Source organism: Pan paniscus, chromosome 8, assembly GCF_029289425.2.
Source record: "Pan paniscus chromosome 8, NHGRI_mPanPan1-v2.0_pri, whole genome shotgun sequence".
NCBI lineage: Eukaryota > Metazoa > Chordata > Mammalia > Primates > Hominidae > Pan > Pan paniscus.
The window spans coordinates 47,325,575-47,351,675 of record NC_073257.2 but is presented as its reverse complement, the minus strand read 5'-3'; the positions used below and the strand labels follow the sequence as shown (position 1 = coordinate 47,351,675).

At 43.0% G+C, this 26,101-nt stretch overlaps 1 protein-coding gene across 34 annotated transcripts in view; it reads left to right on the top strand.

The window, feature by feature from the left end:
• The window catches only part of PARD3 (par-3 family cell polarity regulator), a 707,905-nt gene that overhangs the window by 103,071 nt on the left and 578,733 nt on the right, over positions 1–26,101 (top strand). For all 34 annotated transcript variants that reach the window (XM_034930282.3, XM_034930281.3, XM_055092624.2 and 31 more), the window contains exon 2: positions 15,540–15,641. In XM_034930282.3, the coding sequence (XP_034786173.1) occupies positions 15,540–15,641 (102 nt within the window). The remainder of the gene's footprint in view (positions 1–15,539; positions 15,642–26,101) is intronic.

The window sequence follows — 26,101 nt, the reverse complement described above, 5'->3', positions numbered from 1 at the left end:
GAATAATCACACAGCATTTCTTGAGCCAGCTCTGAGGGACAGGATAAAGGGTGAATGGGGGCGTTGATCCTGACATGGCCTGGCATGTCCACGCATTTCTTTTGGCAGCTAGGAGAGCATAGGCCTGTGTTTGTTGATTATATTCTCCTAGAAACTCTTGTGTAAGTTCTTTCCTGTACCCAATAGGGGTATTATTTTTACTTTTTTCTGGGACACACTAGTTATGCAACACAGTGCTTTGTTCTTTGTTCTATGCTAAAAAAAGCTGAAGATGGCCCCTGCCTTTGGAGACCTTATCTAGAGATAAAAAAATTACCATGCATATACAGGAAATAGGCTATTAAGTGACAAATGTGTTCTAGGTAAATATTTATTTATTTTGAGACAGAGTCTCGCCCTGTGCCCAGGCTGGAGTGCAGTGGTACCGTCTCGGCTCACTGCAGCCTTCACCTCCTGGGTTCAAGGGATTCTTCTGCCTCAGCCTCCCGAGTAGCTGGGATTACAGATGCCCACCACCACGCCCAGCTAGTTTTTTGTATTTTTAGTAGAGGTGGGGTTTCACCATGTTGGCCAGGCTGGTATCAAACTCCTGACCTCAAGTGATCCACCCGTCTTGGCCTCCCAAAGTGCTGGGATTATAGGTGTGAGCCACTGCACCTGGCCTAGGTAAATACTTTAGAGTTGGAGCACATTTCATGGAGGGGGAGTTTTTGTTTTTACTTTTTTTTAGGGGTTTGGGTGTGTTACCCAGGCTGGAGTGTGGCAATGCAATCTTAGTTCATCAGCTGCCTTGAATTTTTGGGCTCAAGTGATCCTCCTGCCTCAGTCTCCGGAATACCTGGGACTACAGGTGTGCACCGTGACACCTGGCTAATTTTTAATTGCTTTATAGAGATGGAGTCTTGCTATGTTGACCAGGCTGGTCTTGAATTCCTGGCATCGAGTGATGCTCCTGCCCTGGCTTCCTGGAGTGCTGAGGTTATGCGTGCCAGTTACTGTGTCCGGCCAAGGGGATGGTTTATAAACTGGATTTGGGAAGATACATACAATTTGGGTAGTTGGAACTCTGGGGGTGAAAGCTTTGCAGATATGTGGAAGAGAATAAACAAAAACATAAGGGTCTTTTCACTTGACCAGTATTTATTGAGCATCTTCTCTGTCTCAGACACTGTTTTGGGTGCTTGGGGTTTATCAGTGAACAGAACAATTGAACATCCAAATACGGTGAGGCAACGCTGAGGCTGGTCACAAACCGGCTTGGGATGAGCTTTGAGTGCTTGGCCAAGAACACTGGATTTTGACTTTTAGAAAGTAGTGAGTCATTGGAAATGACTCATATTACAGGACGGTCACATGATAAAGGGAATATTTTGCGAAGATAAATGTAGCAAGATGTGGCACAGGATTGAAGAGATGGGGTCTAGAAGTGAATTGGACAGTCATTATTTTATTGGGAACAGGAGAGGAAGGGATGGGAAAGAAAGAAGTGTATTCACTAGTTATTTAAGAGGATAAATATTTAAAACTGCACGTATATATTTATTATGGAATGCCAGGAAATATAGACAAGCACTGCCAGTTGTGCATAGCAGTTCTTTTGTCTATGGCTGTAGATAATACATTCTTCAAACTAGGGATGAAACAAAGTCTCATGTAACAGTCGGTGAACAACATTGTGAATTGCTCTGTTGTGTTTCATTGATTGAATGTGTTCAACCTGTTTCCTATTTTTACGTGTATAGCTAGTTCCCATTCTCTATTGTTATATATTAAAATATCCCATTTAATATATGCATCTTGACTATGTATCTTCCTCCACATTTTAAATTTCTGGATCAATGGGTATATTTCATTTTAAGCATTTTGATGCATGGTACCAAATTCTACTTCCCTGTCCCCCCGCCTCTCCAAAAATGTGTGCAAAATTCTCAGGCGCAGTGTGTGAGAATGCTGGCTTCCTGTATTCTCATGAACCCTGGGTCATTAAATTTGTTTAAAATTAATTTGGTTTCCCAATTTGTTATGAAAAACTCAAATAGTAGCTGAGAGAATCATACAAAGCACAGCTGTGTCAGTTGACCTCTGGTTGGGTTTGGCCAGTGGGAGGTTTGGTGGGAGATAGGAGGCCCCGGGATGACATAGCCCCAAAGTAGTTCCCTTCTCCCTCTCTGTTTTGGGCTGTGTCTCTGCAGCAAACAAGTCTCTCCCCAAATTCCAGCTCCTGCCCCTGAGTCCTCCATGGCTCCCACTTCCGCCACCCTGGGCTCTGGTGCTACCTTCCCTTATCCCCTCAGCCCAGGGGTAGTCATAGCTTCCTGCTACTGCTAACCTGTGTGTGGCCCCCGCCTCCACCACCATCCTGGTTTAGAGTCACGACTCTTCTTACAAATCTTTGTACCAGTTCCTTGTATTAACTTCCCTCTCTTTAAAATACTTGAGATGATTTGCATTTTCCTGTTCGCACTCCTAATAATACATATTTATTCCTGCGTGTGTATATACAGGTGGAGCATCTGTTATCTGAAAATATGAAATGCTCCCAAATTGGAACTTTTTGAGCCCTGACATGATACCACAAGTGGAAAATTCCACACATAAGTACTTAACACAAACTTGGACTTAATACAAATTTGGTTTCGTGTAAAAAATTATTTAAAATATTGTATAAAATTACCTTCTGGTTATGTGTATAAGGCATATTTGAAACATAAATGACTTTTTTTGTTTAAATTTGGGTCCCATCTTTGAGAAATCTCATGTGCATGTAAATATTCCAAAATCTGAAAAAAATGGAAATCTGAAACACTTTTGGTCCCAAGCATTTTGGGTTAGGGGTTCTCACCTGTATGTTTATATGTATATGTACATGTGTACATGTACATATATGTGTACGTGTGTATTTTTTTTTGCACTATTTGCAGACATGCTACTTTAAATACTTTAGAACACAACTCCTTAGAATAAGGGTGTTTCCTTAAATATCCACAAAGCTATTATCACATGGACAATTAAGAATCATTTCCTAATATTATCTCATATTGAGCTCATATTAAAATTTCCCTCATTGTTCCCAAGATGTCTTCTACAGTGACTTCTTTTTTAAACCCAGCAAGGACCCAAACACCACTCACACCTTGAATTTGGATATTCCTCCTTAATCTTTTTGATCTAGAAAAGTCCCCAGGTTATTTTTTTAATGACATATTTTTAACGTTTTCTCTTGAAAAATTTCTAATGTACACTTTAGTGAAATGCACCACTGATACTTTACCTAGATTCACCAGTTGTTTACATTTGCTACGTTGTTTTTCTATCTCTATAAACATAAAGATACACATTAGTAATAGTATGCATTTTTTTGTCCTGAACCATTTGAGACTAAAGTACAGATATTATAACACTTCTTACCCTTATTACTTAAGCATACATTTCCTCAAAAAATGACTGTTCGTTATATAACTGTAGTACAATGATCACATTCAGAAAACTTACCACTGTATCATTCCATTACCTAACTTAATTTGACAAATTTCTTCAGTTGTCCTCTCCTTTTTCATAGTACTTTTTCTTTCCAGATGCAGTATCCACTCCAGGATCATACATTGCACTTAGATATCAGACTAAGTGGACTTTTTTTTTTTCCTTTAAAGATCAGTGCAATTGCATTGTAAAGACAAAACAAAACAAAACAAAACTCATATTCTGGATTTGTCTGATTGTTTCCTTATGGTATCGTTTACCTTGGTTCTCTATCCCCTGTATTTCCTGTAAAGAAGAAGTGAGGCTATGTTTTGATTAGGTTCAATCAGGAGGATGCTGCTATCAGTAGGAATGAAGAAGGCAGGAAGTTGGTGTTAGAGGGAAGATAAGGAATATAAGCTTTATCTATTTGAAGTAAAATAGGACTCCATAAAAACATTGTCCAGTCATAAGTAATTCCCAAATGGGTATTCTTTTGTTTGTTGCATAAAAATTTCCTGGCAGGCTTTTAAAACAAGCTCCTTGGAGGATTCAGACTGCTCCCAGGGTGAGGTGCAGTGAGAGGTGGATGTTTGAAGTGGGAGTGCTGGGAGGGTTCTGGTCTAAAGATGTGGCGTTAGCAATCCCCTGCACAGAGCCTGGAGTTGAAATAACACTGAGAAAGAGACTCTGACAGTGATCACTGAGATTATCTGTATGTTTATAGGAGACAAATACGTGTGTGTGTGTTCATGGTAACCATTTTAAAGATGTAATAGCTAACATCTGTTTGATTTCCGAAGTTTGGATAGAAGCACTAAACCCACGAGTTGTTGGGCTAAAACGTAGTGTATAGAAGAGGCACAAGGTGTTTCAGCTTCCTCTCTGATCTCTTCTCGCCCCTCATTCTGAATCACTGGTTCTGGAACCTCAGTGTGCATCAGAAACACCTGGAGGGCTAGTTTAAATGTATAAATAGGTGGTTGGTCCTGCCTCCAGAGACTTTTTTTTTTGGTGGTGTATCCCGCTTGGGATTGGAATTTCCAGTGTATTATCAGGTGATGCTGGCCTGGACTCCCACTTGGAGAACCACCACTTTAAATCATGATGTGATTAGAACATGTAATAGAATTTTTCATGGTGTGGCTTTTCAGACTTGATTTTAACAGGCAACACTTTTTTTCTTCTTTTCTTCTTTTTTTTTTTTTTGAGACAGGGTCTCACTCTGTCACCCAGACTGGAGTGCAGTGGCACGCCACTGCTTACTGCAGCCTTGACCTCCTGGGCTGAAGCGATCATCCCACCTCAGCCTCCCAAGTGGCTCGGACCACAGGTGCGCACTACCACACCTGGCTAATTGTTGTATTTTTAGTATAGATGGGGTTTCAACATGTTGGCCAGGCTGGTCTCAAACTCCTGACCTCAAGTGATCTGCCCACCTCAGCCTCCCAAAGTGCTAGGATTACAGGTGTGAGCTACCGAACCCAGCCCTAATTTTTAAAATTTTTTGTGGAGACAGGATCTCACTGTGTTGTCCAGGCTGGTCTCTAACTCCTGGGCTCAAATGATCCTCCTGCCCCGTCCTCCCAAAGTGCTGGGATTAGAGGCGTGAGCCACAACACCTGGCCCTTTTTATTAAAATACTTTATGGATCTCGTCTTTTAATTTTAATTAATTAATTTAATTGATTTTTGGGACAAGGTTTCGCTTTGTTACCCCAGCTGGAGTGCAGTGGTACAATCATGGCTCACAGCAGCCTCAACCTCCCAGGCTCAAGTGATCCTCATGCCTCAGCCTCCTGAGTAGCTGGGACTACTGGTACCTGCCACCACGTCCAGCTAAGTTTTTTTGTTTTGTTTGTTTTCTGTATTTTATAGAGACAGGGTCTTGCCATATTGCCCAGGCTGGTCTAGGCCTCCTGAACTCAAGCAATCTGCCATGGCCTCCCAGAGTGCTGGGATTACAGGTATGGGCCACCACGCCTGGCCTGGATCTTCTCTTTATGTACTGTATTAACAAATGAAGTTGTTGAGAAGAGGCCGGGAGGAGGGGCTGTGGAAAGAAGACAAGCAACCCTGATGCTTCAGATTGGAAACTGCCAGTGTTAGTCTGAGAAAGGACTTGGGAATAAATCAGCAGACCTGGGCTGGAGTCCTGGCTGCCAGCATTTATGAATTGTGACCTCTTGCCGGCTCTTTATGCTCTCTGAGTCTCAGTTCTCTTCTCTGAAAATAGGAATTATAAGCCCTCTTTCCACATGAGATAATGCACATGAATGCATTTTTTAAAATTGTAAAATGCAGTGCAGATCTAACTGGTGGTTACTGCTGTCTCATTCTTGCCTTGGCTGTGTCCTGTGCCAGCGCTGTAGTCTGAGGCCATTCCCTTCATTTCTGTAGAATGGCGGAGGAGTTGAAGGACTTCCATGACTTTGTGTTGGCATGAAAGTCATGTCAGAGCTTGGAGGTCATCGATGGGCTGATTTCTCATATTATTGAATAATGTGTGACCCTGTGAGAGATTATGTGCTAGTTCTAATAAGACTAAATGCCAGAAACTTATTTCCTTGAGGTTGGACTTCACCTGGTTTCATGCCTCCATTTGCACTTTTGATTGATGAGATAAATGAAGCTATCCACCTGTCAAGGGAGGCAGCAGGTTTGTGGTTTGCTCTGTCTTGTGTTGTGGTGCTGAGGTTTTGGCATTGGTATTGGGTGTGGTTTGGAGTGGAGAATGGGGGCCGAGCAGTGTACTTAGCATGAGATATTAGTCCCTCCCTTGTGGTGATACAGGTCATTATTTTGTTGTTGAACATCAGCTATGACATCTGACTGTCTGTCTTCTCCCTGTATTGAGAAGGCAACACAAACATTTGTATAATGTTTAGCAGTGTTCCTGTAACAAGATTGAAGATGGGTCCTATGTTTCAGTTTGTTGGAAAAGATTGGCTTTTTTTTTTTTTTTTTTTTCCCTGAGACAGGGTCTCAACCTGTTGCCCAGGCTGGAGTGCAGTGGTGTGATCATACCTCACTGTATTGTCCACCTCCCGGGCTCAAGTGATCCTCCTGCTTTAGCCTCCCCAGTAGCTGGGACTATAGGCACACACCACCATGCCCAGCTAATTAAAAAACCAAAAATAACAACAAGAAAAAACTTATTTGTGAGATGGGGTCCCCCTACATTGGCCAGGCTGGTCTCGAACTCCTGGGCTCAAGCAATCCTCCTGTCTCCACCTCTCAAAAGTGCTGGGATTACAGGCGTGAGCTACTGCACCTGGCCAATCAGCATTTTTAAAAATGAAGCTGATTAAATCAGGAAAAGTCAGAATTGCATGTGTGATATCTGTCTTGAAGTGCTAATGATTCATTTTTTTTTAAGAACAGAACTTCAGAATATATTCTTAAAATGTTTGTTTTTGGCTTAAATAAATTGGAGAGTTACCCAGAGAATCTAGAGAGAAGCATAGTTCCTGCTGATCGTGCTCTTTTGTTGACTTTTTAAAATGAAGTGTTTTAGAAGTCTGAGGGGGCATTTTTAAAAACAAAACAAAAAAAATGAAATGTTTTCTATTTGTTATATCACTAACTAGGACTTTATTTGTCTTGTTAACTTAACTATCATGTGGCTAATCTGGTTGGTGGATGCTAAACTGTAGACTGTGTGCCATGGTTATTATTTAAAGGACTTTTCAAACTTGTTTCTCTTTAGTCTTTGTGTTTCTCAACGTGACATGTGCACATGATCAGATAGCACTACTAGGATTGTTATGAAAAAGAGCAGAGCCTTCTTTGGGAGAGGTTGCCTTTTCCAACTCTTGCTCCTCGTTCTTTTGATATTTACTTTAATATTTTTATGTAAATTGCTTATCTCGTTTGTTTTTTCTTGTTGTTTGTCATCTATTGAGTTGACATGGAAGGTTTAACCCTATTTCACTACCCTATGTGTGCTACGCCCCCACTCACAGGTAGCCATTTCTAGGATCTCTGTCTTTTTGTGTGTGTTTGTGTCTGCCTTTCTCCTCGTTCTCTCACACTTACTTTTTAGACCACTTTGTTACAAAATATGGTTACAAATTTGATTAAATATTCTAGGTTCACATTATTTTTATTATTAAAGCTACTTATAGCTGAACCATGTATGATACCTTGATCACCTTTTCTTTCCTTCACAACTTTTGTGTTTTTCCTGAAATGAGGAATGTTTTTTCCTTTGGTTGATCGATCTTCTGTACATTTATCACTAATTAGCCTCAGCTTTAGTCAGTTGTTAAAATTGTGTCTTGCTGTGTTTAGTTGCATTGGGTACTCTTTCAGTGCCATTTTGAAGAGGTCACATTTGGGGTGTCTGGACTGGTCACTCTGCTCCAGGTTTGCAGCTGACGTCCTGGAATCTGGGATCCACCTTCACCATCGTCCCGGGAGCTGTCTTCTGTGTTATGTCTCCCATTTTCATATGCTGTGTCATTCTCATGCATGGTCTATTGCCTTATTTTGTTGGAACACATCTTCCATTTACAAAGGGGTAATGTTTTTGGAAACGTTGCATTTCTAAAAAAGGTCTTTTTTCTGCCTTCATACTTTACTGGTATTTGGGCAAGAAATGGAATTCTAGGATGGGGGACTATTTCTTGTAGGAGTTTTGAAGTCACTGGTAGATGATTGTCTAGATTCCAGCATTGCTGTGACTCCTTTTCCCTCACTGTGGCCTGTGCTTTATTTTCTGGACGTTCTCCTTCCCTTCCCCCCACCAATCTTCTGTTTTTCTTCTGTGTTCTGATGTGCCTTGGTGTATGTCTGCTTTTATACATTGTGTTGGGGTCTCTATGGAACTTTTTAATGTGGAAACATATGTCATTTTGGGGAATTAACTTGAAATTGTTTTTGATTATTTCTCTGTTTTCCCAATTCTCTTTTTCTAGAACTCCTGTTATTCAAGTTGCTTGACTTATTTGACTGGTCTAATTTTATTATTAGCCTTTTTTATCTTCTTTGTCTTTTTTTTTTTTTTCTAACTTCCTAGGGGAGATATTTTCAACTTCTCTTAATTTTCCTATTGAGCTCTTAGTATTTTATTTGTTTAGTTTTTTTAGACAGAGTGTCTGTCACATAGGCTAGAGTGCAGTGGCCCAGTCATAACTCACCATAGCCTTGAACTCCTGGGCTCAAGCAATCTTTCTGCCTCAGCCTCCTGAGTAGCTGGGACTGTGGGTGCATGCCACCACACCTGACTTATTTTTATGGTTTTTTTTTTTGTACAGATGGGATCTTGCTGTGTTGCCCAGGCTGGCCTTGAACTCCTGGCCTCAAGCAGTTCACCTGCCTTGGCCTCCAAAGTGCTGGGATTACAGGAATGAACCACTGTGCCTGGCCTGTTTTTCGTATTTTAATTCCAAAATACTTTTTTTAAAAAAATTCTCCCTCACCACATTTCTTTCTTTCTTGCTTTCCTCCCTTCTCATATTCCTCTGCAACCTGAATGTACCACCATCTGACCTCTCTTAGGATACCAGTGATGGATTTTTAGTAGCATCTTTTTATACAGTCTCTGGTTCTTTCAAGTTGTGTTTACTATTTGTTTTGTTCTCTCTTCCATCCTTGGGGTAAGTCTGTCTCTCCATGGTTGGCTCTGACCTAAGGCACTAATGGTAACTTGAGAGCACTGAGTTCAGGCACGGGCGTACACTGTGAGCTTCACTGGGTAGTCCCTGGACTGGGCCAGATTCCCCCCTGCCTTTTCTCTTTAGATGGATAGAGGCCCAGGGAAAGATCTTCCCACCTCTAGCCTGGGGGTGATAAGCCCTGGCTGGCATTCTGAGAGCAAGTGGAAGCAGAGGGCTGGATTTTTCTGTAATCAGTACATAAATATTCACTTGGCTCCTCTCATTTTCAACAAGGCACCTCTACAATTGTTCCTCCTCTAGTTTCTCAGTCCAGACCTGCTGTCTGAGCCTGCAGTGAGTCTCCAGGGGCTGGGAGGGGCAGTCACTGTGCTCTCTGGAAGCATTGGGAAGCTGGGGCTTTAATTACTACAGACTTTCAGACAGTATTGTTATTTTTCCTCCCATCTTTTACATTTATTATTATTTTAATTTATTATTATTATTTTTTCTGAGACACGGTCTTACTGTGCCCAGGCTGGAATGCAGTGATGCAATCATGGCTCACTGCAGCCTGAAATTCCCCAGGGTCAGGTGATCCTCCCACCTCAGCCTCCTAGGTGGCTGGGACTACAGGTATGCACTATCATGCCTGCCTTTTTTTTTTTTAATATTAAAATTGTTTTATTATTATTATTATTTTGAGACGGAGTGTTGCTGTTGCCCAGGCTGGAGTGCAGTGGCGCAATCTCAGCTCACTGCAACCTCTGCCTCCCGGGTTCAAGCAATTCTCCTGCCTCAGCCTCCTGAGTAGGTGGGATTACAGGCGCCCGCCACTGTGCCCGGCTAACTTTTTTGTATTTTTAGTAGAGACTTGCTTTCACCATGTTGGCCAGGCTGGTTTCAAACTCTTGACCTCAAGTGATCCACCCACCTTGGCCTCCCAAAGTGCTAGGATTACAGGCGTGAGCCACCACACCCAGCCAAAATTGTTTTATTATTATATTTTAGAGACAAGCTCACTGCAGCCTCGAACCCCTGGGCTCAAGAGATCCTCCACCTTAGCCTCCCAAGTAGCTGGACTATAGGCACAGGCGCACACCACCACACCTTGGTGATTTTTCCAGTTTTTTTGTAAAGATGGGGCCTCACTATGTTCCCCAGACTGGTCTGGAACTCCTGGGCTTGAGTGATCCTCCTGCCCCTGCCTCCCAAAGCACTGGGAGTATAGGCATAAACTACCATGCCTGGCCCCTTCCCATCCTTGTTCCGGTGTTCTGACATTCTTGGTTCTCCCCATTCCAGAGCCTCTTACCGGCTCTGTTGGGGAAGTCTTGCTGCTTCCTGGCTTTCCCCACAGTTACCTTGGGGTTCCCTTTCTTGGTTCTGCAAAATGTGTCGCCTCTGGGCCATCTGCTTCTCAGCTTCCAAAAACTGTGTTTCCCTCATTTCCCTCTGTTCTCTTTGTCTTTGTGCGATTATGCTTGGAAACAACAACAACAACAACAACAACAAAATCCCCACGTGTATTGTGGTTTCAGTGGGCTTTCAGTAGGAAATAAAAATAAGTGTGTCTTTTTGATATGAAGTTTTTACCCTTTCATTTTTATCTTTGTGTTCACAGCGTTCTGAATCACCTCTGCCATTCTTCCCTGCTGCTCACACCCTTCCCCCTGCTCAGGGTCCTCCTCTTGTGCCCTGTCCCTCTGGTCTGCTCATTCTGCTGAAACCTCTCCATGAAGACCTTTCCAAGTGAGAGTGATCTTTCCTTCCTGAATTCACAAAACATTTTTTTTTTTGGTGTAGTTTTCTTTGAACACATGGTCTACCTCTTTTTTATGACTTATATTTTGTCAGATAAATTTTATTTTATTTTTGAGATGGAGTCTCACTCTGTTGCTCAGGCTGGAGTGCAGTGGTATGATCTCAGCTCACTGCAACCTCCGCCTCCCATGTTCAAGTGATTCTCCTGGGACTACAGGAGAAAGAGGAGCTGGGACTACAGGTGCACGCCACCATGCCTGGCTAATTTTTATGCTTTTTGTAGAGACAGGGTTTCATCATGTCGGCCAGGCTGGTCTCTAACTCCTGACCTCAGGTGACCCACCTGCCTCAGCCTCCCAAAGTGCTGGGATTATAGGTGTGAGCCACTGCGCCTGGCCTGTCAGATAAATTTTAATTTCTGATGTTGGGTGATGATTGTTTCTTTGCCTTCATGCAATGCTTTGCATGTAGTAAATACTCAAATTTTTTTTTTAATCAACATAGATTTTTTTCAGTGATCTTTTTCTGGTCTTAAGTTAGACAGGATATTGACCATTGCTGTATGCCATGGTTAATGAAAAAGTAGGGTGCTATTTCTAGTTGTAGATACTTTTCTTGAAATTTGCACATGTGGGTAATATGCGGAGCCTATGCATTATACATGTCATAACTCACAAAAGCTCATTAACTTGTTGCATAGTCTAAAGATGCTGTTTATAGAATCTGAGAGATTTCCTGAAGGTAGGCTAGGAGGTAGTCTCGCCTTAGGACTTTGCACTGTTTTCTCTTACCACATCCTGGAGTAGAGTGGGCCTCAGCATTCCTTGCAACTTGCATCTTGTAGAGTTACCTCTGCTTCCATTCTTAGTCTTAGGAAATGTTTTGTCTAGCACTAGGCAAGGTGAAGTTGATGTTCTTTATCTGAATAAGAGCAGTGATTCTTCAAGTGGCTCTCCAGGTTTCTTCGGTGGGTTTGGACCTATCCTTGGGAGCCTTGCCCCATGAGGACATTCACTGCTTGATCATCTATTTGATGGATGAACTCTGCCCCTCGTTTATTGCTGTGTGTGATGGACTTTTGGTTGTCATAATACACAATTATTGTTAGTGTTTAACTCTTTTGTTATTTTAAATGGACATATCCTGAATGAGAAACATTCTTCTTCTTCTTTTTTAGTTGAATGTTCTGTCATGTTTGTTTATTCACCCAATGACTGATACAATTATTGTAGAATTAGAATTTATTGGTAGTATAAAAAGTGGCTTATCGTAACTTTTATCTTCCCCCTAAGAGACGGGGCCTCACTCTGTTGCCCAGGCTGGAGTGCAGTGATACAATCACAGCTCACTGCAGCCTTGAATTCTTGTGCTCAAGGGATCCCCCTGCCTTAGTCTCCCAATTAGCTGGGACTGCAGGTGTGGGTCACTATGCCTTGGCCTTCTAAAGTTCTGGGATTACAGGGATGAGCCATCATGCCAGACCTTATCACAATTTTTTGCTCAGCTACATTTCTGAGTGTCTATGGACTGGACAGCAGAGATTCCTACCGTTATTATTTTAAACTTTTTAATGCAAACTACTACAAAGTGGAATCAATAAGTATGCGCTAACTTTTTCTCTACTGGATACTGGACTCTTCCCTTGAAAATAAAGCAAGTCCTGTGTTCATTGAAAGAGAATTATGGTATGAAAGCTGCCAGTGAAAATTTCCCAAGAGACCACTGTTCTACTGAGTTGTATTTTTCAGTGGCAAAAATATCCTTCCTGGTTTTTAAACTCTTGCGGGAGGAAGTCATTTTTATGTGTTTATTTTTTACGTTTTATTTTTTATTTTTTTTATTTTTAATGCAGCATGCTCTGTTGGGGTTACTGTTGATCTCCTGCTCAGTTCTTTTCAAAACGTCATATCCATTCAGCACATTTTTGTGGAGTGGCATTTAATAAGTGGCAGCCTGATATTTGCCTTGGCATGATGTTATCATGATTGCTTGGCATAGCTGACTGTTGAGTCAGGACCCCTCCGGAGGCAGGAGTCAACCATTGACTCTCAAAATTAGAAAAGCCTTGATCAGTTAGTTAGAGGATTACAAGCCAAGTTTATAGAGTATTTCAAAGAGAGGGTAACATATTCTGCTGATGGACCAAATAAGATGAGGACAGACAACAGACTTTTTTGTTAAGCATCGTGGAGGCTGCTATGGATATGATGGAAGAGGAAGCCTGATTGGAATGGGGTTATGGGAGGAAGACACACTTGAAGCAAGTATAGACAATTAAAAAAAAAAATTGCTGTGAAGATCATCAAAGAATTGGTATAATAACCGGAAGGTAAAGTAGTGTCAACGAAAGGTTTTGTGCTGCATGTGTAAAAATAATTCACAGCCTTTAAAGGCTCACGCTTGACACCTGACTCTATCTTCCATACGATTGTGGTTTTTAGGAACATTAACAGTGGGACAGGCTGGGCTCAGTGGCTCATGCCTATCATCCCAGCACTTTGGGAGGCTGAGGTGGGAGGATTGCTTGAGCCCAGGAGTTGGAGGCTGCATTGAGCTATGATTGCACCATTGTACTTCAGCTTGGATGACAGAGCGAGACTGTCTCTAAACAAAAGAAAACAGTGGGCTAGAGTTAGACTGCTGATCTGCTTTGGGGGTGTGATGGTCAGGAAAAGCTCTTGGAGAAGAGGATGCCTGAGAAGTCTTGATGGACGGACAGGGCTGGCCTGGAGGGTAAGGTGTGGTCCAGGCATTGGAGGCCTTGGGCATAGAGTCGGGGGAAAATGGTGCAGGGCCTAACAGGCTGTGAAAGGGAAAGTGCTGGGGAAAAGGTGGAAATGTAGCAAGTTCTGAAGGATGAAGTTATGAGGTTGAGAAAGTCCATAGGTGCGGATTTATTTCCAAGGGGTGGCTACAAATATTATATAAAGGCTGCAGATAATGATCTCATCTGGAGGGAGTGAACAGGATTAGGAGGCTTAAAGAATGGTTTCATAAGCCACATTTTGGAGGTCAGTGTGCTTGTGTGTGTGGAAGTATTTTAGAAACGAAAGTTGATATTTAAGTTGATTGGGTCACCCTTGAGCTTGCTTGGTGGGAAGAGGTGGGCAGGATGTGGCTATTCTAAGTGGCCAGGGGACACCTCTTTCTTATTCACCCCCAGGACATTATTTCCAATTTTCTTTGAAGAGGAAATACCATTTGCCATCAGTAAATGGTTTTGGGACTTCATTCTTTGGGGACTCAACACATCTGGAGATGCCAAATTCTGGAGCTGTCTCAGTGGCAGGTGTCCTAGGGACTCCTGGATGATAATGTAATTGGGATTCATGTGCAGTCAGAATAGGCCCCACAAATGAAGAGGATGCCAACGTGTGTGTGTGTGTGTGTGTGTGTGTGTGTGTGTGAGTGTTTGTTTTACAAACTTACTCTCTGTGTTCTAGATAAATGATTCCTTTCATAGAGGTCCAGATAGATGAGGGTGCAGAGGAACTCTGTTACTTGCAAAATGGTTTTAACGGTAATGTTTAATAACTTTGAGGATTAGGGTCTGAGTTACTTGCTGTGCTGGTTAAAAAGTGACAAGGATTGGTCATTCTGCATTTTTAAAATAAGTGTTCCATTTCAGTGATTCTTAGGCATGCTTTGTTAGAGATGGACTTGGAGAGCTTCTTAATAATATGGATTCTCCCCGCACCCCTGCTCCAGGGTCTTAGTCAGTAGATCTGGAGCAGGGTCCAGGAATCTGTATTTTAACTCTTCATTAATCATTAGCCTCCTTCTTCCAGTCTTTGCTTCAGGAAAGAACTGTATCAAACATCATCTTTAGGTATGAAGAATGGAGGATTGAACTTCTGGATAGCAATTGTGTTGCAGAATGAAAGCAGTAGGGAATGGTGAAACATGCAATTTAGTATATTTTCATCTGAATATGTACGTGAGAGTGATGTAGAAGTTCAGAAACACACAACTATGTTTCTTCTTCAGATCATATGAAAGCAGAGTTTTAAGGATTTTAAAATATACGTACACCATATAGAAGTGTATAAAATTTAAAATGATGTCCTTTTTTTTCCTTCTCCTCAATCCCACTGCAGGATAACCACTGCAAATTTTGAGGGGTGTGTGTGTGTGTGTGTGTGTGTGATTTTGTCTCTGTAAAAAGAGGCTCAAACCACACAGGATGTGCTTTGTTCACTACGGTCTTGTCAGCATCCTTCTGTGTCCCTATCTTTAGACCTATTTGTAAGAAACACTTTGAGCCACCAGGGTGTGCAAACTTTTTGCAGATAAGCAAAAATACAAATTCTTCAGACACATAATATATGCTGTTTGCTTATTAGAATATTTCTGTAGATTGCATTGGGGGGTTAATAAATATAATAAGTATTTCATATATTGGGCAATAGGAAATCTAGTATGCTTTAGAGAAATCAGTATTACTTATGCAGTACATATTGGCAGGTTTGTGCAGTTCCTATCTTAATAGAGTATCAGCATCAGAGCCAAAGGGAAGAGTGTGTATGAGTCACTCCATCATAAAAGGAGCAGTGACTCAATACCAAACTTAGGGTGCTGCCTGAATTTTTAATCAATTGCAGTATTGTTGATATGAGGTTGATTCCTTTTTATGGGGAGGAAGTTATCACGGTTTAAAATGTCTAATTCCCTTTTGGTGATGCTAACTTGCTATATTCAGTGTTTCTGTTCTTTCGTATAGGATCCAAACTACTGGATACAGGTGCATCGCTTGGAACATGGAGATGGAGGAATACTAGACCTTGATGACATTCTTTGTGATGTAGCAGACGATAAAGACAGAGTGAGTTCAGGTCCTGGGGAACCTGTTCTGAATGCATTTTTTTTTTTTTCTGAGGACTAGGGAGCGGGTGCGATTCTTTTCCTTTCTGTTTTAGACACATACTTTAAATTATGTGTGGGCCACCCACTCTAGTATATTTTCTTTTATAATAAGTATCATGAATCTTCACCGTCCTGAATACCAAGGTATAATGATTTTCTTGATATCTGGGACTTAACACTAGGTTTTGGGGTTTTAAAACTACACTTTTACAATGGAAATATCACAAAAAGATTTCTATGCCATATTCCGCCTTAATTTAACCAAACATAACATCTTTCTTCACAACTCGGGCCTGTCCTTATCATCTCCGTATATACAACATACAGCCGTTCTGCATTCTGGTCCCAGCGTTGGCCCAGAGAAGATCCATCCCAACCGTGGCCTTGGCGGTGCACCGTGCTCCTGTGCAGTGGGCGAGTGTGTCCCAGGCAGCCTACCCTGTGCAGGGCCTGGCCCTCAGGAAGCTCAGCCTTGCTGTGCGATGGGCCATTTGTGTGCCGGGCAGCCTCTCCTGTGCAGGGCCTGGATCTCAGGAAGCTCGGCCTTTTCTCCGTCAGTGCTCTGATGCTCTGTGTGTGCTTCCCCAGTCTTTACTGTGGTCTGTGAGTTTGGCTCCTGGACCTATCCACCTACTGCTCTTCAGTGTTCCCTCCCACTACCCCACTTTTTTTCTGTACTCTTGAGAGGAATGAGGAAGAGGAAGAGGAAGAGGAGGGGGAGGAGGAACGTTCAGTGTTTTGAGAATGCGTGACAGGATGTTCGGCTCTGGACGTAGAAGTCAGCAAATTCTTTTTTTTTTTGAGATGGAGTCTTGCTCTGTTGCCCAGACTGGAATGCAGTGGCGTGATCTCGGCTCACTGCAACCTCCGCCTCCTGGATTCAAGCGATTCTCCTGCCTCAGCCTTTTGACTAGCTGGGATTATAGGCGTGCACCACCACGCCTGGCTAATTTTTGTATTTTTAGTAGAGACATGGTTTCACCATGTTGGTCAGGCTGGTCTCGAACTCCTGACCTCATGATCCGCCTGCTTTGGCCTCCCAAAGTGTTGGGATTACAGATGTGAGCCACCACACCTGGCCCTGGCCACTCCTTTTGTATTTGGCTTATAAGGAATTGCAGAAGGGCTCATAGCCACATACATAGTTACATCAGCATGGTTGTATGGAGGCAGTGGCCTGGTTGACTGTCTCCTAAAACCTCCCTGCAGTAGCACAGGGTTTTTAACCAGCTAGGTTACATCGTGAGGTCAGAAGATGGTAAGATCACCCAGATATTCACTCTGCTTCCTACTGGGGCTCCCTCTCGTTCCTGGCCCTCTCCCCGCCGGCCTGCTCTTCCTTCCCTCAGCTGTGAGCTGGGTGCACACAGCTGTTGTGTCTTGTTCACACCTATATTCCTGACAGTTAGCATCATGCCTGGCTGAGAGTTGGTGCATATCTTAAATGTTTTCTTGAAATTTCAAGTAAGACAAAAAATATCAAATACCAAATATTGTATAAATTTGGAAGATTAGATTCACTGTTGCACCTGTCATGGTGGAATTTGTCCCATGTGGCTCCTGTGGGCCAGGAATACATTGTATCAAAAAATGCAGATCCTGGCTAACAAGGTGAAACCCCGTCTCTATTAAAAATACAAAAAATTAGCTGGCTGTGGTGGCGGGCGCCTGTGGTCCCAGATATTCAGGAGGCTGAGGCAGGAGAATGGCGTGAACCTGGGAGGTGGAGCTTGCAGTGAGCTGAGATCACGCCACTGCACTCCAGCCTGGGCGACAGAGCTAGTCTGAAAAAAAAAAAAAAAAAAAAGCAGAAGTTTTCTGCTGACTTATGTTCTGATGCTATTTTTCTTGGTGCCGTTTCTCCTTCTTGGGATTTTGAGTGAGCCAGGCTTAGGGTAACTCTGAAATCCTTTTCTGCAGTCCACATGAAGAGTACCATCTTTCATTTATTGTGTGGCTCAATTCCAACACTCAAGGCAACTACAGAGATTTATGAAGAATTTAAACAGGTGCTCTTTTTCCACCAGAGTATTAGAAAGGGATGAATTAACGTATCAATCTTTCAATGTCTTCCTCTTCTCCCTTCTTCTTCGTCCTTCTTTTTTTTGTTTCTTTTTTTTTTCTTCTCTTCTCCCTCTCATTCTCGGTCCCTCTCTCTTGCTGTTACTTCCTATGTAAAAATAGCACAACTCCTTGTGAGGAAAAATTGGAAAATGCAGAAACATACAAAGGAATTAATCACCTGCCATCCTGCTGTTGCTGAGAGCTTATCACTGTTGTTTGAGATTTTCATCCTGACTCTTCCCTTTCTTCAGATAGATAGAAACACAGTCCTTTTCTTTTAAATAAAAAGACTTGAATAGTAGTTTTTTGTTTTGAGGTTAGCATATATATATTTCTGTGTCCATGAACCATAGCTATGCCAACATGGCTGTGTAGTCTTTTGTTTTAATTTAATTTATTTATTTAGAGACCCAGGCTGGAGTGCAGTGGCGTAATTATAGCTCACTGCAGCCTCAACCTCCCAGGTTCAAGTGATCCTCCTGCCTCAGCCTCTTATTTTTAAAAAAGTTTTATTCTAGATTCAGGGGTACATGTGCAGGTTTGTTATATAGGTAAATTGAGTGTCATGGGGTTTGGCATACAGATTATTTTGTCACCCCAGGTGATAAACATAGTACCCAATAGGCTAATTTTTTGATCCTCTCCCTCTTCAAGTAGGCCCGGCTGTCTGTTGTTTTCCTCTTTATGTCCACGTGAGATCATGCATTATTTGGTTTTCTCTTCCCATGTTAGTTCACTTAGCAATAATAGCCTCTAGCTCCATTCATGTTGTTGCAAAAAACGTGACCTTGTTCTTTTTTATGGCTGCCTAGTGTTCCATGGTATGTTTGTACCACATTTTCTTTATCCCCTCTACCACTGAAAGATATTTAGGTTGATTCCATGTCTTTGCTATTGTGAATAGTGTTGTGATGAACATATGTGTGCATGTGTCTTTATGGCAGAACAGTTTATATTTCTTTGGATATATACACAGTAATGGGATTGCTGGGTTGAATGATAACCCTGTTTTAAATTCATCGGGAAATTGCCACACTGCTTTCCACAATGGCCAAACTAATTTACATTCCCACCAGCAGTGTATAAACATTCCCTTTTCTCCGCACCCTTGCCAGCATCTGTTATTTTTTGACTTTTAATTTTTTTTCTTCGAATTTCTCACACCACACGGATGTATTGTTTTACTTAATAATAGCCACTCTGATTGGTGTGAGGTGGTGTCTCATTGTGGTTTTGATTTGCATTTCTCTAATGATAGTAATGTTGAACATTTTTTCATAAGCTTATTGGCCATGTGTTTGTATTCTTTTGAAAAGCGTCTGTTCTTGTTCTTTGTCCACTTTTTTTTGAGATGGAGTCTCGCTCTTTTGTCCAAGCTGGAGTGAAGTGGCACAATCTCAGCTCACTGCAACCTCCATCCCCTGGGTTTAAGCGATTCTCTGGCCTCAGCCTCCCGAGTAGCTGGGGGATTACAGGTGCCCGCCACCATGCCCGGCTAATTTTTGTATTTTTAGTAGATATGGGGTTTTGTCACGTTGGCCAGGCTGGTCTCAAACTCCTGACCTCAGGTGATCCACCCGCCTTGGCCTCCCAAAGTGCTAGCATTACAGGCGTAAGCCACCACGCCTGGCCTCTTTGCCCACTTTTTAATGGGGTTGTTTTATGCTTGTTAGTTTGCTTAAGTTCTTTATAGATGCTGGATATTCAACCTTTGTTGGATGCATAATTTGCAAATATTTTCTCCCATTCTGTAGGTTGTCTGTTTACTCTGTTGATAGTTTCTTTTGCTGTGCAGAAGGTTTTTAGTTTAATTAGGTCCCATTTGTCAATTTTTGTTTTTGTTGCAGTTGTTTTTGCTGTCTTCATCATGAAGTCTCGTCCAGGACCTATGGTCAGAATGGTATTTCCTAGGTTATCTTCCAGGGTTTTTATAGTTTTAGATTTTATATTTAATTCTTTAATCCATCTTGAATTGATTTTTTTTTTTTTTTTGAAATGAAGTCTCGCTCTTATCACCCAGGCTGGAGTGCAATGGCGCGATCTCAGCTCACTGCAACCTCTGCCTCCCAGGTTCAAGTGATTTTCCTGCCTCAGCCTCCCGAGTAGCTGGGATTACAGGTGCGCGTCACCATGCCTGGCTAATTTTTGTATTTTTTAGTAGAGATGGGATTTCACCATGTTGGCCATGCTGGTCTCGAACTCCTGACCTCAGGCAATCCACCCACCTCGGCCTCCAAAGTACTGGGATTACAGGCGTGAGCCACCATGCCCAGCCCTTTGAATTGATTTTTATGTGTGGTGTAAGGAAGGGGTCCAGTGTCAATATTCAGCATATGGCTAGCCTGTTATCCCAGCACCATTTATTGAATGGGGTGTTCTTTCCCCGTTGCTTGTTTTTGTCAGCTTTGTCAAAGATCAGATGGTTGTAGGTGTGTGGCATTATTTCTGGGCTCTCTCTTCTGTTCCATGGGTCTCTGTGTCTGTTTTTGTACCAGTACCATGCTGTTTTGGTTACTGTGGCCTTGTACTGTAGTTTATAGTTGGGTAATGTGATGCCTCCAGCTTTGTTCTTTTTGCTTAGGATTGCCTTGGCTATTCAGGCTCTTTTTCAGTTCCATGTGAATTATTCTTATTTTCCAATTCTGTGAAGAATGTCATTGGTAGTTTGATAGGGGTAGCATTGAATCTGTAAATTGTTTTGGACAGTGTGGCCATTTTAACAATATTTGTTGTTTCAATCCAAGAGCATGGAACATTTTTCCATTTGTTTATATCATATCTGGTTTCTTTGAGCAGTGTTTTAAAATTCTCATTGTAGAGATCTTTCATTTCTTTGGTTAGCTGTATTCCTAGGCATGTTATTCTTTTTGTGGCTATTGGGAATGGGATTGTGTTTCTGATTTGGCTCTTAGTTTGGATGTTGTTGGTGTGTAGGAATGCTACTGATTTTTATACATTGGTTTTGCATCCTGAAACTTTGCTGAAATTGTTTATCAGATCAAGGAGCTTTTGGGCAGAGACTGTGGGGTTTTCTAGGTATAGAACCATATCATCTGCAAACAGGGAGAGTTTGACTTCCTCTCTTCCTGTTTGGGTACCACCTCACCTCTTGAGTAGTTGGGACTATAGGCATACTGCACGATGCCTGGCTAATTTATGTAAACATTTTTGTAGAGACAGGGTCTCATTGTGTTGCCAAGGCTTGTCTCAAACTCGTGGGCTCAAGTGCTCCTCCTGCCTCCGCCTCCCAAAGTGCTGGGACTACAGGCATGAGCCACTGCGCTCGGCTGTGTTTTGATGTATGGATTCATGTACAGTCTGCTTGTACTTGCTATGGACACTTAGATGACTATGGAGACAGCTGCTGTGCTCACCTGTACACTTTTCCCTTTGGCACTCTCTGTACTCTGAGCAGCTGAGATGAACATGCCTGTTTCTCCACCACGTTTCCTTTTTACTTTTACAGACGCAAGTTTTCCCTCGGGGTGGTGCCATCCTTCTTTACACCTTGACTTTGTGCCTTTCCATAGAGCTAGCGAGGTGTGGCTTATAACATGTTTTCTGGGATATGCCTGGCCCTGGCGCATGGCTTGGAATAACCTGTTGTGGGAGTTTGGTTGTTGCACAAGTAGGATTTATGGGGCTGTACGATCTCAATGCTTCTGAGAATGCTGAACTCAATGGACTCATTTATGCTCAGCATAATGTAGTAAGGCCTGAAGGGTTATGCAGTACCAATTACTGTTTCTATTTGTCCCCCTTCACTCCAGCTGACATTAGATGCCCTCAGAGTTTATGTTTGGAGCCAGTAGAACATCATCATGTAGATGTTCAGCACAATGATTTTTGCAGTCTTTTGAAATGTATGGAGACATATTTTTTGGTCTAGCATATGGCCTTTTTGGTGGACATTTTATGGGTACTTGAAAATAATGTATTCTGCAGTCATTGGGCTGTTATAAAAATCAGTGAGGCCATCCGGGCATGGTGGCTCATACCTGTAATCTCAGCCCTTTGGGAGGCTGAGGCGGGCAGATCACTTGAGGTCAGGAAATCAGGATGAGCCTGGCCAGCATGGCGAAACCCCATCTCTACTAAAAATACAAAAATTAGCTGGGTGTGGTGGCATGTGCCTGTAATCCCAGCTACTTGGGAGGCTGAGGCAGGAGAATTGCTTGAACCCAGGGGACGGAGGTTGCAGTGAGCTGAGATCGCCCACTGTACTCCAGCCTGGGCGACATAGCAAGACTCTGTCTCATAAATAAATAAATAAATAAATAAATAAAATGTAAAAATCAGTGAGGTTAAGGTGGATGATGTTGTTTTGGATCTTTACTGAGTAATGTGTTATTCAGCAACTGAAAGTCATGCACTCTTGTTTTGACACAATTAACTGTTAGATTATACACAAAACCAAGCAAAAGGCTTGATCTTTTTAAATAGTGGCATATTAAAATTATACAATTCTTAGTAAATGACATTTTAGATTTTGTATCCTTCTGCGAATTTGATGATAAAAAATATATTTTCTAGAATCTTTTATCATATTTCCTATACAAATTAAAATGTCCTTTAACCTGAGAAAAATATTTTAAACATTAATAGGTGAAATAACACTTTAGACAATTTTTTTTTCTAAATCATAAGTTGATTTTTATTTATTTATTTATTTTTATTTTTATTTTTATTGATCATTCTTGGGTGTTTCTCACAGAGGGGGATTTGGCAGGGTCATAGGACAATAGTGGAGGGAAGGTCAGCAGATAAACAAGTGAACAAAGGTCTCTGTTTTTCCTAGGCAGAGGACCCTGCGGCCTTCCGCAGTGTTTGTGTCCCTGGGTACTTGAGATTAGGGAGTGGTGATGACTCTTAACGAGCATGCTGCCTTCAAGCATCTGTTTAACAAAGCACATCTTGCACCGCCCTTAATCCATTTAACCCTGAGTGGACACAGCACATGTTTCAGAGAGCACAGGGTTGGGGGTAAGGTCATAGATCAACAGCATCCCAAGGCGGAAGAATTTTTCTTAGTACAGAGCAAAATGAAGTCTCCCATGTCTACTTCCTTCTACAGAGACACAGCAACAATCTGATTTCTCTATCTTTTCCCCACCTTTCCCCCTTTTCTATTCCACAAAACCGCCATTGTCATCATGGCCCGTTCTCAGTGAGCTGTTGGGTACACCTCCCAGACGGAGTGGTGGCCGGGCAGAGGGGCTCCTCACTTCCCAGAACGGGCGGCCGGGCAGAGGCGCCCCCCACCTCCCGGATGGGGCGGCGGCCGGGTGGAGTCTGACCCCCCCCCACCTCCCTCCCAGATGGGGCGGCTGGCCGGGCGGGGGCTGACCCCCCACCTCCCTCCTGTCCCTCCTGGACGGGGTGGCTGCTGGGCGGAGACGCTCCTCACTTCCCAGACGGGGTGGCTGCTGGGTGGAGGGGCTCTTCACTTCTCAGATGGGGCGGCTGCCGGGCGGAGGGGCTCCTCACTTCTCAGACAGGGCGGCGGGGCAGAGACGCTCCTCACCTCCCAGACGGGGTTGCGGCTGGGCAGAGGCGCTCCTCACATCCCAGACGGGTCGTCAGGGCAGAGGCGCTCCCCACATCTCAGACGATGGGCAGCCGGGCAGAGACGCTCCTCACTTCCTAGATGGGATGGCGGCCGGGAAGAGGCGCTCCTCACTTCCTAGACTGGGCAGCCAGGCAGAGGGGCTCCTCACATCCCAGACGATGGGTGGCCAGGCAGAGACTCTTCTCACTTCCCAGACGGGGTGGCGGCCGGGCAGAGGCTGTAATCTGGGCACTTTGGGAGGCCAAGGCAGGCGGCTGGGAGGTGGAGGTTGTAGCGAGCTGAGATCACGCCACTGCACTCCAGCCTGGGCAACATTGAGCACTGAGTGAACGAGACTCCGTCTGCAATCCCGGCACCTCGGGAGGCCGAGGCTGGCGGATCACTCGCTGTCAGGAGCTGGAGACCAGCCCGGCCAACACAGCGAAACCCCGTCTCCACCAAAAAAAATACGAAAACCAGTTAGGCGTGGCGACGCGCGCCTGCAATCCCAGGCACTCCGCAGGCTGAGGCAGGAGAATCAGGCAGGGAGGTTGCAGTGAGCCGAGATGGCAGCAGTACAGTCCAGCTTCGGCTGGGCATCAGAGGGAGAGCGTGGAAAGAGAGGGAGAGGGAGACCGTGAGACCGTGGGGAGTGGGGGGGGAGAGCCACTTTAGACAATTTTATATCATGTTGATTGAAATCAGTTTCCAAATAGAAAAATGCTAGAGCACCTTATACCATAGACTGAACTAGCTTTTAAAGCCGTTTTTTATTTGTTCAGAAATACTTTAAAATATATGCATAATTGATTTAAATATTGTTGAGTGACATTCCTAGATTAAAGTGCCCATTATAAGTTGACACTGTAGGAAATATGATTAGTAGCTTAGACTCACAACACCTAGTTTTTCATAATTCACCCAGATTCACAGGCATGGCTGTACGCATTATTCAGACTGAGGGATTGTGTGATGCAGTCGGTCGCACGGCTCTTTTCCGTGGCTCTGACATTCGATCCTGATTTAATCATTCTGGAGTGTTTTCAACTATTTTTGGCAGCTGCTCCAAGTAAGGATTTTGACACTTGTTTTGCTTTTTGGTTTAAGGAAAAAAGAACAAGCATTATACCTCTCTTAAATAATAACATGTATCTAAAATAATGTCCTATTTTGTGAATATCCCCTGGATGCATGTTGAAAATGTAGATACCTGGCCTGGGAAGTAGGATCTCTGTGAAGGGTCCTGGGCATCTGCATTTTACAGTCCCCCTCCTGCTGCTATTTAGGCTCACTAAGTTACAAAACCACAGCTTTAATGGCTCTGCCTCTGTAGCAGGGAATATGCTCTTGAAGATGCAAATTTTATACTTGGTCGTTGTGAATTTGTAACATTATTAAAAACTTATTTTTTATGGAGGGGAAGAGGCAGTATTTTAAATGATAGCAAAAGAAAATTAAAGTCAAGTACTTAATTACCCCTAATTTTCCTCATTATCCTTTAATTATTAGCGTTCAGGGCACAGCACTGAGGAAGTTTTCTGTTAGTGCCTATACAGTTCTCACTTCCAGGATTTACCCAAATTTGTTCAAATGGTACTATTATATTGCCCTGGCCCCTTGGAGTAGGTTTGATTTTCTAAGGTATAGAATACTCTAGATCTCTTTGAGTGTAAAAAGGTACTTTGTTTTGTTTGTCCTTTCTCTGTGTTTCTGCTTTCCAGTAAGGGAACAGTGATGTCGTGTTTACTCTTAGCATCTCAGTCTCAGTTTTCTCAATTGACATTTTGCCAAATTAGGAAAAACTGAAACACTTTGATGTTATCTTCACCACCATTTAGAGCAGCTGTCATGCGTTTGTGTACGTGAGCTTTCCTGACGGACAAGCTGTATTTTGTGTGAATCTCTGTCTGGTTTGGTCTTTGTCATTTATTATTTCAGGACCTTCCCTTCGTTCTCAATAGTGGGTCTAGGCCACTCCTGTTTGTTCCCTGTGGGTAGTACAGCAAATTTAGAAATGTGGATAATTTTTCCAAATTTATCACAGAATAAAAATACTTGGGATTCAGTTCCTGCGCAGGCCAGTCACCTGAGACTGATTGTAAGGGGCATAAACAAAGATTTCAGAGCCAGGCGCCATGGCTCAGGCCTGTAATCCCAGCACTTTGGGAGGCCAAAGCGGATGGATCACTTGAGCCCAGAAGTTTGAGAGCAGCCTGGGCAACCTAACGAGACTGTTTCTACAAAAAATACTAAAATTAGCTGAGTGTGGTGGTGCGGGCCTGTAGTCTGAGCTACTCAAAGGCTGAGGTGGGAGGATCGCATTGAGCCTGTGAGGTTGAGGCTGCAATGAGCCATGATCACGCTGCTCTACTCAAGCCTGGGCAACAGAGTGAGACCCTGTCTCAAAAAAAAAAAAAAAAAAAAAAAGATTTCAGGTGTAACTGACCGGGCATGTGGAGTCAGTAGGTGGCGGGGAAGTACACTTTTGTGTGGGTGATCAACAGGGAGAAAGTCTTCCTCTTCCCCATGTTGCCATCTTTTACTCTCTTTGGTGCTGAAGGTGATTCAGAGATGTAATATCAAGCACTTCCTTTGTTGTTCTTGGATGTAATTTTGCTTTGAGCAGGAATGATGTCATGTATGTTCTGTTTTGGTGGTGACCCTGTGAGATGCCTTGCCCTATCTGTTTCTTGCCCTTTGTGGAGGAAGTCTTGGATGGAATGGCTCTGTAAACTCAGTTTGAAGAGTTTGCACGTTTATGCTGAAGCCAGGCATGGGGAAGGATTGTGGCGGAGATTGCTGGCTGC